The 11,843-nt window shown below is 38.0% G+C and overlaps 1 protein-coding gene across 1 annotated transcript; it reads right to left on the minus strand.

Moving 5' to 3' along the window:
- Positions 1-2,060: 2,060 nt before the first annotated feature.
- Positions 2,061-5,757, minus strand: myct1a (myc target 1a). Its single transcript, XM_066700500.1, has 2 exons — positions 5,575-5,757; positions 2,061-3,575 (listed from the first exon to the last, which is right to left on the minus strand). Exons 1-2 carry the CDS (start codon positions 5,630-5,632, stop codon positions 3,046-3,048), a joined length of 588 nt encoding a protein of 195 aa, XP_066556597.1. The 5' UTR covers positions 5,633-5,757; the 3' UTR covers positions 2,061-3,045.
- Between the last annotated feature and the right edge of the window lie 6,086 nt (positions 5,758-11,843).

The following is an 11,843-nucleotide window of genomic DNA, read 5'->3' on the forward strand; positions in this document are numbered from 1 at the left end:
GATGCTAGACAGTAAGATTTACTCTGGGGCTGAAGAGTATGGCTCATTATATGGACTGACAGAATGTAATCTACCTATCATTGAATACATACAGTGAGGGAAAAAAGTATTTGATCCCCTGCTGATTTTGTCCGTTTGCCCACTGACAAAGAAATGATCAGTCTATAATTTTAATAGTAGGTGTATTTTCACAGTGAGAGACAGAATAACAACAAAAAAATCCAGAAAAATGCATTTCAAAAAAGTTATACATTGATTTGCATGTTAATGAGGGAAATAAGTATTTGATCCCCTATCAATCAGCAAGATTTCTGGCTCCCAGGTGTCTTTTATACAGGTAACGAGCTGAGATTAGGAGCGCTCTCTTAAAGGGAGTGCTCCTAATCTCAGCTCGTTACCTGTATAAGAGACACCTGTCGACAGAAGGAATCAAACAATCAGATTCCAAACGCTCCACCATGGCCAAGACCAAAGAGCTGTCCAAGGATGTCAGGGACAAGATTGTAGACCTACACAAGGCTGGAATGGGCTACAAGACCATCGCCAAGCAGCTTGGTGAGAAGGTGACAACAGTTGGTGCAATTATTCGCAAATGGAAGAAACACAAAATAACTGTCAGTCTCCCTCGGTCTGGGTTTCCATGCAAGATCTCACCTCGTGGAGTTTCAATGATCATGAGAACGGTGAGGAATCAGCCCAGAACTACACGGGAGGATCTTGTTAATGATCTCAAGGCAGCTGGGACCATAGTCACCAAGAAAACAATTGGTAACACACTATGCCGTGAAGCACTGAAATCCTGCAGCGCCCGCAAGGTCCCCCTGCTCAAGAAAGCACATGTACAGGCCCGTCTGAAGTTTGCCAATGAACATCTGAATGATTCAGAGGAGAACTAGGTGAAAGTGTTGTGGTCAGATGAGACCAAAATCAAGCTCTTTGGCATCAACTCAACTCGCCGTATTTGGAGGAGGAGGAATGACCCCAAGAACACCATCCCCACCGTCAAACATGGAGGTGGAAACATTATGCTTTGGGGGTGTTTTTCTGCTAAGGGGACAGGACAACTGCACTGCATCAAAGGGACGATGGACGGGGCCATGTACCGTCAAATCTTGGGTGAGAACCTCCTTCCCTCAGCCAGGGCATTGAAAATGGGTCGTGGATGGTATTCCAGCATGACCATAACCCAAAACACACAGCCAAGGCAACAAAGGAGTGGCTCAAGAAGAAGCACATTAAGGTCCTGGAGTGGCCTAGCCAGCCTCCAGACCTTAATCCCATAGAAAATCTTTGGAGGGAGCTGAAGGTTCGAGTTGCCAAATGTCAGCCTCGAAACCTTAATGACTTGGAGAGGATCTGCAAAGAGGAGTGGGACAAAATCCCTCCTGAGATGTGTGCAAACCTGGTGGCCAACTACAAGAAACGTCTGACCTCTGTGATTGCCAACAAGGGTTTTGCCACCAAGTACTAAGTCGAAGGGGTCAAATACTTATTTCCCTCATTAACATGCAAATCAATGTATAACTTTTTTTAAATGCGTTTTTCTTGATTTTTTTGATGTTATTGTGTCTCTCACTGTTAAAATTCACCTACCATTAAAATTATAGACTGATCATTTCTTTGTCAGTGGGCAAACATACAAAATCAGCAGGGGATCAAATACTTTTTTCCCCCACTGTACATACATACATACATACATACATACATACATACATACATACATACATACATACATAAATAGTCGTTTATACAATTTGAGTTAATATTTTACTGAACAAGTAGTGAAAACTGATGTAGAACGGATGCATTCAGTCATTGTTTTGCATAAATGAAGGTTCTTAGGCCATTTATTCAAATCATGAAGTTGCATCTAGATGGAGTGATCCTGTGTGAATAAATTAAGCATTGTGGGGGAGACATTTGAGTGCAGTTGTGCCAGAATCCAGAGTCCAGAAATAAAAGAAAGAAGAGCTATTTCAAGTATATAATTAATTCTGAGCCAGAACTGTCAGTATAGTCTCCGCCCTGAATTAAGAACTGGAAGAGCCAGTGAGCAGCACTGAGGTTTAATTATTAGTTTTTTAATTAAAAAAATATTACAATACAAGAACTTACACACATTCTATAATACCACAATATAATATTTTCCCATTTTTGAAAATTAATTCCAACTGTATATAACACACAAAACAATTAATTATTTTCCAGTTAAAATCTAAGACATATTCGTACATCCAGACATTGCGGTAGACAGGTCCAGTAGAGTCTGTAGTGTTGTTGAATGAAAACTAAATGGCACACTTACAGTTTAAAACAATACAGATAAACTGCTTTTCTTTTACCACTGGTATTTCTTGAATTAAAATAACACTTATATAATGGAACAACTTGATAACATCCCTCTCTTTCCTTTACAGTCACAGTCACTCTTTCTGTGTATTTCCAGCTGGGGACAGGATATGTTGTAACCTCTCCCAGTTGCCTTGACTTTGTTTTCCGCAGTGGGTCTGGAACAGCCCCTAGAGGGTCTGGCCGCTGTCCTCATAACCTGGCAGAGCTGAGACTGATCAGGGGTGTTTTATTGGTCGCTAGTTGTACTGTAACTGGTAATAAGCAGTGGGGCAAACATTGACAGCTTAGCAATGTTGGGTAATGTTGAGTAAATGGTGTTACAGGGTCATTGATTATGTCACTGGGCCTACAAACACAGAGCACACTGGAAAACCTTCAATTTGGTAGTGCTGAGCACGATCTTGGCCACCATTGTTAGGCCAATCAAGCATAAGTAAAGGTCCAGCCTCTGAAAATGTTGTCAGTTCCAGAAGTGATGTCAACACAATTAGAATCAGTTAAAACATGAGATTCTAAATACAAACTCCTCAAGGCATACCCTTCAATGGAAACATATAAAAGCTGTTAAATTCTTAGACTACTAACTAATCTCTAAACCATCACAGTTCCAGTCCACTATATACAGCTGCTTTCAATGAATCATTCCAGGTGGGAAACCATTCAATATCTAGTCTCTCTTTTAGCTCCAGCCGGTCAAGTGCAGGTCTCCTGGAAGGCCCGAATGACACTCTCATAGGCGGGCGGGGGAGTCTGTGTGGAGTGGAAGGCACGCAGGCTGCTGCTGGACCAGAAGGAGTCGGGCCTGGCCGGGGTCGCCACATTGGAGATGGAGCCGGCGGGGCTCCGGGGCAGGGTGGTCTGGCTGCCCTCCTCGGCTTCCCGGGCAATCTGACTGCACTGCAGCAGCGGGTGGAAGGTGGACGCCCTGAAGCTGGGCTTACGGCCCAAGGGGTCGGGCTGCTCCAGGGAGGCCTGCCGATGGAAGGTGAAGGCGGCGCTGGCCAGGCTGTTATTGCTCCTCCGGTCGTAGCTGCTGTTGCGGTAGAAGCCAGAGCGGTTATGCAGGAAGCTGTGTGAGGAGGTGCCGCGGGGCGACCGGGGGCTGCGTGTGGAGATGCGGGCTGAGGCCCTGCGCCTGGACAGCCACGTGATTAGGATCCAGATCAACGAACCGATCAGCAGGCCTACCACCATGGACAGGCAGAAGGCCAGTATCAAATGATCTGGGGGGAACAAGTAACAATCATCCCAACTGGTTACCATCCTTTCTTGCTATTTCACTTATAAAGTGTTGCTTATCAAGCCTATATTCTGTTAATTTCACTCCAAGCTTTTGAAAAGGCCTATGAAAAGAAGGGCCCGGGAATGGGATGTGTTTCCTGGTTACATATACAGCTTCTTCAGAGGGTTTTTCAGTTACAGTTACCAGGTTTGTTTAGAGAGTCTAATTGGAAATGCAAATAGAAACACCAGTAGAGAATTCAATTATTGTATATAAGTGTATATAAAACAAACAACCTAAACTCTTAATACCAAATAACCAATTGAGTACTTGTATTAAAGGTAACATTACTGCTTTACAATTACTTTCATGCCTTATAAGAAAATGCCTCAGGAAAATTGCTGACACCTCTACACCTCAAAAAACTCCCTTCATAACTATCTATGTTTAAGCAATGTGTTTAGTTGTAATGCTGCATTAAGTCATCTAATACTATGTTACATGCAAGATGTATTCAAAATGTTTGAATATTCAGAATATGAGAATTTCATGTGAGTATTCTTGATAAACTTAGAAGTTAAATAGTATGTCCCTATATTATTCAGGTGTGGCTACAACATTGAGATTATACGCAACACTCTTTATTCAATAAGTTATTTTATTGAAAATGCAAGCAAGAACCCAAGATTCATTGAAAAAGTCAGAGACCTGCTCAACTATAGGCTAGATACTACAGTATTCAGAAAAAGGTGTTTACATGTCCTAATATTCCAGTTATAACCCACTAGATATTTTAATAATCCTCATATTTTATTTGGAATGCTCATATTCAGAATACTGCTGATCATATTCCTAATAAGGAGTTTATAAGACTGATAAAATATTTGGAAAACTAGTGCATTAGTGTGCATGTAAACTAAATAACTGTCATTAATTCATTATTTGCACAATGTGAATCCCATACCAAACCACCATATGATAGCAAGAATGCTGCACATAGATCGATTGTGTACAGAATCATCATTTCTTGAAGGAAGTCCAGATTGAAAGACTGAAAGATTGAAATTGTATTCATAATTTAAGAAAAATGTAATTGTATTCAAATAATTGGTTGTTGGGTCTCGTTGGTTCAGGCCTTTACATGATGTAAGACCTCATTGATTGTATTCACTTGTGTAAATTGGAATTCGTAAAATGTATTCTGCTTTGAATTGCTTTGTATTATGTAAATCTGAATTTGTAACATTTGATGCCTTTTACTGAACTGTATTTTTGAACTCTGTATTGCGCTTATGTTTTGTAAGTCGCCCTGGATAACGGCATCTGCCAATAAATAAATAATAATAATAATACAAGTTTTTCATGCATCAAGTAGAAGATGTGCAAATTCGCCAATCTACACTTGAGGGCACTGTATGCCTTAATACCGTATTCCAATTTTATATTACACTTTATTTGATTGGGATTAAACTTTAATATCACATGCACTACAATGTAATGAAAAAATAAATCTGAATGTCAGCCAAGACACTTGTAGTCAGTATATAAATATCTATGCTTTGGAGCCTTATTTGGTTCTACATATCTAAACTTATAATTACATTATTTTAAACATATAACTTAAAAAACATCAGCATTAAAAAAAAAAAACATGATAGTTATTTCCTTTGTTCAAATACACACAAAACATTAAAAGATGAATTAATATAATCCTATTCAAACGATTACACTTAATTAATAGGATGTATGGTTTTATTAGCTATAATAAAGTAATCAGCAGAAATGTAGCTGCTATAACAAGTATACTTATTTCTTTCTTGTTACAAGACTAATACACCTCCTGAAATTATCTTGGTGATTAGATTTCTAAATTTTAAACTAGCATTCCATTGTAAACCACTATGCACCATCTTAATGTAACACTATACATGTAATATCATAATGTTATATGTCTTTTATCCAAAATATTGTATACAATCAAACAAGCAAAAACATCTTACCAAGGAAATGAGGTCCTAGATTTTCGAAATAGTTGAGATCAGTGACATTTCCAGCCATAACTCCCTTAAAAAAAAAAAAAAATCAAGAAAGGAGTGTAAAGTGAAGCAATTCACATCTAGACTAGTCTGTTGCCTATTCCCTTATTACTTGAGCTCGGCAACATACAAATCCTTTCTGACAGGCAGACTGGTGTTTTTTGTTTGTGAAAACGGAAACCTCACTGTCACATTTCCTGCTTTTGCTGCTTAAAATTAGCAACTGCAACCTTATCTGTGAGTGGCAGGATTCCTGATAAATGCAATAGTTTCCTTTCCCATCATTTCCTCAAGTTGAAATTAATGAAGAACAATGCTGCCAGGCTTTCGTCATTGAAAGAAACCAGGCAAAGTCAAATTGAATTTTTTGAAAGCAAAACGTTAATTTGAACTTATTGTTTAAACAAAAAAGTGGCGCACAAAGGTAATTCCACCTAGCTGTGGCTAGTTATTTAATATTTATTGATTCAATATCACTATTTATTAAAATACTTGTAGTAAACAGCTAGCCTTTCGTAACAGTTGGATTTTAACATTAGAAGTCAAAGTGCAGGGGATATAATTAAATACTGAAAAAATAAAAACACAGTGAAACACTTAGATTATAACATTTTCTATGTTGCATACATAGATGAGTAAACTACATAGTTATTCACTTATGGTGTATTTCTAAATCTTCTGGATCAGTTGGTGAGATATTTCAGACCGGAAAAATAAACTCCTACAATATAGTTTATGTCAGAGTGCTATAATGCCTATTTATTTTAGGTACAGCTTACATTGTATTTGGGCATTCTGTTTTTTTCCCCTGAACTGTTTGAGATTCCTCTGATTTGTTTGAACTCTTGTGTTTCATCAATATCAGGGAGCACAGGCCAGCGTGGAAAGAATCGAGTTTTTACATGTGCCAGTACAGTCAGTCTGCTTCTACTCCATGGTGTGAGAGTGTTCTAGTAATAACAACAGCATTGATAAGAAACAAAGCAGAGAGTGGAACCCCCAGTGTAGAAAAGCAGACGCATTCTTTCCACTTGGAGGTGATGGCCTAGGCTGGGACTTCCGCTCATTGTTGTGCCATGAAATCACTCCAAAGAAAATCCCACCCAATATGTCCTTCAATACTGTGTTCCTGCAGCTAGGAAGATAAGTATTGTAAGTCAAAGGGCAGTTCTGTGAAATATACAGTACAGCAGCTGCTGTGAGTGTTTAAGGAATGAAAGTAATAGAAAGAAAGAAAGAAAGAAAGAAAGAAAGAAAGAAAGAAAGAAAGAAAGAAAGAAAGAAATGTTTTTTCCTGGAGCAGTTTGGAAATTATTGTGTAGTCAATGAATTAACTGATGTAAGAAAAAATGAAACAATAATATTTATAACACTTAAGATGAAAAGTTTATCTTCACAATTTCAAACAATTAAAGGATACAAATAGTAAATTGTTAAATCACACATCAAAACGATTACTGTCAATCTAGAAACACTTCACCAAGCATCGAGTGTTTTTGTAATCCCCTTAAAACCAATCAAACTGAATCAGTGAATCTAACTGAAGGTTTTCAATTCTTACTTCACATTTTTCCTACTGAAGGAAAATACAACTTTCAGTCCCCACCAAGGCATTTAAATCCCTCATACCTCCACAGTAAAGTAGAGTGATAAGAACATTAATAAGGGCTGTTAAGGTCAATGTTCAATCATCACTGCAGTCCTTGGTTTGATTTTGCAATTGGCATATATAGTGGAAACAAGCCCTACTGCCAAAGTGCAGAAATGTGGACAAGCAAATGAACAGTAATTATCTTGCAAAGAAACCATCTGTATTTAAACACATCTCAATTTTAAGCTACAGACATAAAACACATGACACACAAGACGAATGTTTGAAATGCTTGAAGAACTCAGATGAGTAGGAACCCATGAACACTATCTTCTGTTCTTTACAAATGCCCCAATACATTTAAGTGCAGCTGATTAGCTTTCAGAAATGTCATTTGCTGAACATTTCCAAAACATTATTAGTGCTAATTATGTGAGTGGTCCCAGTCCAATTAATTTCTTGTCAATTAATAACTTCACTTTATTGTTACCCCCAAATTCAATTAAATACATTGTTGCCTCAATTTAAGCATGTTTTGAGTTCAGGGCACTAGGTGGCAGCAGAGGCATAGCTAGGGGGTAGGCATACTAGGTAATTGCCTGGGGGCCCAAGCTGAAGTGGGGCCCCGAGCAGTGATGGCTGAGTTAAGTGTTTAACCCTAGTCACTTATACAAGCTTCATAAATATCCGATCCTCAGTATCGACATTGATATATCTAAGTTTTGTAAAAATAACTGAATAACTTAATAATCCTATATTTCAATATTAATTTGTTTCTTAATCTGATCATCATCATAATGTAACAGTGCTCAACAACCAACCCTTTGTGAGCCCCTTACCCTCATTTAATAACGTTCTGCAATGAAAAATTCACTACTTTAGCCCAGACTACTACACATCACTACACACATCTGACCATACAACTTCCCAAACAACTTTTGTTTTAGACTAAATAGATATCTGTTCATTGTTTAAAGATTCAATTCAAGATATCTTGAAATAATTTAGAGATATCTCAAAATGATAATTTGGCTTGCCATAATATGCTCTACGAATGATGGAAATCTGTGTGACATGAACACACCCCATCTAAACACGCTGATAGAGTGATGCATTCTGGGCATGGTAGTTGGTAGTTTTCTGTAGGAAGTCTGCTAATAGGCATGTAGCCGGAGTTATCAATAAAAAGGAGTGAGATTAAAGAGTTGAAAAACCGACTACTGTAGGCAGTAATAAAAATCTGTTTGGGAGCCGATAGGACAGTTTCAATTGACTGTAATTTTGAACAATAGAACATAGTCATAAACGCCTTATTTAATTAATGTATTAACTTGTTGGAAAGCGTGACATTAATCTTTTGAGCCTAGTTGGATTTCGGGTATAGAAAAAAGACTTATCATGGTGTGATATATTATAGAAAGTTTTTCAAGATAAATCAAGCAGGGTAGGTGGATGCAAGAAGGTTTGGGAGCCCCCCAGAAAGGTTTCTACCTAGGGCCCCCAAAACTCCAAAATCGCCTCTGTGTGGCAGTATTGCGTCTATTGTGAATTTTACATCCATGTAAATAAGAATACTAGTTAAGGAGGTGTATGTAAATGTTTAAGTATTAACTCAAATACTGCTTAAGAAGGGCTATGTTTTTTTTATTGCAGTATCACATTTTGAATATGCAGCTTTTGAAAGTATAAATGCACAATTTAAGAAACGATTAAAAAGCAGGTCAGGTTCAGAAAGACATTCGACTTATGTAACTTTTTAGAACTTTATTTATATTCAGTAATTGAACCCATTTAAAAGGTATTCATAATTTAGTTCAAATGAATGAAGAGACAAACACTTGTTGCCATTTTAATGTTGCCCTGAAATCAGTCAAATATGTCCAAAAGATAACCTCCGTTCAAAACCTTTGTTGCGCAATAAAATTGTATTCATGCAGATGATGCACAGCCAGTGTTGCAATCACAAAAGATCATTTATGTTTTTGAATGGAGGTGATTATATGTGCTGAAAAATGCTGAACTATTTTATACATGATTCAGTTCTCATTAAAAGCCCACCCAAAGGGAAGTCGGGACTGTATCGAAATTAAGTGGCTCTGTGGGGCTGCTTGAGATGCCTGGTCTGTTGAGATTTGCATCACTGGACTCAAATCCTAGTTAAGCAATCAGGGGGCTTGACCAGGAACTGACTGTAAATCAAACCCCTGCTTTATTGATTGGACCACGTTTTGTAATTGCTAATGTGTTTTGACTGGGTCCTACACTTGCTAGTGGCACTTGACTGAACCCAGGAGAGGACTGTTCTCAGTGGAGCTGGGAATTACAGCAGCCATCCGGTTTTGCTTCCCCTTGTTGGCCAACACATAGCTTTCCTCTCAGTAGAGTGTTTGGAGCTCACCTGCCTGTCTCCTTCACCACCACTCAGTGAGATACAGTATAATTAATTTAAAAGCAACACTGGGTATCACATGCAGACAGCAAGCTGTTTCTGAATAGTTTATGTCAAAGGTAATGAAAAAAAATCTCTAGGTGCAATCTCTTACATTAAGGGAGATTAATAATTAAACGTCCCAGAACACCTATCAATTCAAAAGTGAGTTCCTTCCTCTTATAGTCCATCTGAAGACTCCTGCAACCATCACTTAGACAATGTCTTACTAAGATCAATAAAAAGGGATCAGCAAAATCAGAATGCTGGAATTTGCTAGATGCCTTCAAGACTGTTTCTGTTGCAAGTATTAGTCTGGAAAATAATAAAGAGTTTTACCTTTATAACCAACATTTTATAAAAGGTAGCAATATATAGATTAGCTGTTTTTATTTTGTACATTTAGTAGAAAACAGTTATCCCTTTTCCAATATTTTAAGGCACTCCAGGGGTTTCTTTTCCTTGTTTTAAGTTACAGTTACCTATATGGCACACTAACATATTTAACCAAGAAATTCAAACAAGCAATGAGAGTGGTGTGGTGTATTGTGTGACATTAGAAATACTTCTAATAGGTGGTGCTAACAAATTACATGGAAATGAATAGATATACAGTATAGTACAATACTGAGAAGAAGTTGTACTGTGTTGTTGATGAATTGTGATTAAATAGTTAATACACAGATGGACAGATGCTTGCTTTTTAGCAGACGCTTCAGAGTTATCAGAGATTATACCAGCAACCAGTTAATCTGAATACAAGAAGGATACATGAGATTATTTTTCCTAGAATCCATTAAGATCTTAACAACAGCTTTTTTTTTTCTTTTTACCATTTAAGAGCTTGGAGAATACAGGGAGAATGGTCTCTGCTGTGCCCAAGGTTACCAGTCCATGAGTGTGGGTACTAGGCTTCCCCCTAAAACCCTGATGTGAGAAAGGTGAGGAATGAGTTCCAGACTCTTGAATATCTACTGTCCATGTTCTGAGTACCTGTCTGCCTCAGTCCAGCCCTTTCAATTTCTGCTCATCTCCTGGAATGTTGCATCACAATGCTCTGCAAACACACAAGTGTAGGGTTGCACAGCGTCTTCTCAGTCACTCAGACAAACCCGCACAACTGCAGTGTGTTAAAAACACAAAGGGACTGATTATGCATGCTGTAGACAAAGTCAGGGCCAGGGTCTTGTTTGCCTGACTGGACAATGGCTGCCATGTTATCAGTCAATCTTGAAGCCCCTTAGCAACAGTACAAACATCATCCATGCAGAAATATTTTTCCAGGAGTAAATCATATATTTGTCATAATACACTTTCAATAACTTTCAACTTTCAATGTATTATTAAATAATTATTATTTGTATTAATAATTATAATATTTTGTCTCACTATTAATTAATCCCAGTTAAACTCATATTAACACTTAACCAGTTGTTGAAAATTATGTCTGATCTCACTTTTAAGTCTTTAGAAGGCCTGAAGGCTGTCCTGGATTGGTCTTAGTCACCAGTGATGTAGAGTGAGTATACATCCCAGTTGTGTTTCTGGCTGTTGTCATTTTGTGTTTGAAACATTACACAAAGGACATTGCTGGACTGAAAGAACAAACACATAATCTAGACTGTGAGCTATTTCAGGTACATAAGGATACACAAATAAAGGAAATGGTAATGGCTGGAGATAGGAATCAGTTATTTGCAGAATGTGGGTGTTTGGAACAAAATATCAAGCCACCCCTTGGATTCTGTTTTGCAGTAATCTCTCAACAACTGTCTCTGAGTAACCAAAGCACTATCATCAATAACATCATAGCAACATACAAGTCCTAACGGCCAGCTGTCCATTGTAAATGAGAATGTCCCTTCCAGGAAAATACTGACAGGCTTTTCTCCAACTCCCACAAACCATACAGTCTAATCTACAGTGTATCAGAGATTCAGCTTCCTTTACTGGGTATTTGTACATGTGTGAGTGAGATAATGTTATGTTTTCTAGATTTTGTTTGGAAACAGTGTTTGGGCGGTTCGAAGCGCACAATATATTGGCGTGTTACACAGAGAGGGATGACATCACACACTCTGAGCAATACAGGTGCATGTCTATGTTTTCCTCATTCCCCACCAAGCAGAAGCTCAAAATACATTCCTAAATGAATATCTGGAGTTTTCATCTATATTATTTATGTATTTGTTTGTTGGCAGACACCTTTATCCA

This window comes from Amia ocellicauda, chromosome 1, assembly GCF_036373705.1.
Source record: "Amia ocellicauda isolate fAmiCal2 chromosome 1, fAmiCal2.hap1, whole genome shotgun sequence".
Lineage (NCBI taxonomy): Eukaryota > Metazoa > Chordata > Actinopteri > Amiiformes > Amiidae > Amia > Amia ocellicauda.

Excerpts from the sequence above, each read along its gene's own strand:
- myct1a (XM_066700500.1), bottom strand. The coding sequence starts at position 5,632 with ATGGCTGGAAATGTCACTGATCTCAACTATTTCGAAAATCTAGGACCT. Across the intron at positions 3,576-5,574 it reads TCTAGGACCTCATTTCCTTG|ATCATTTGATACTGGCCTTC; the intron begins GTAAGATGTTTT and ends TGTTCCCCCCAG.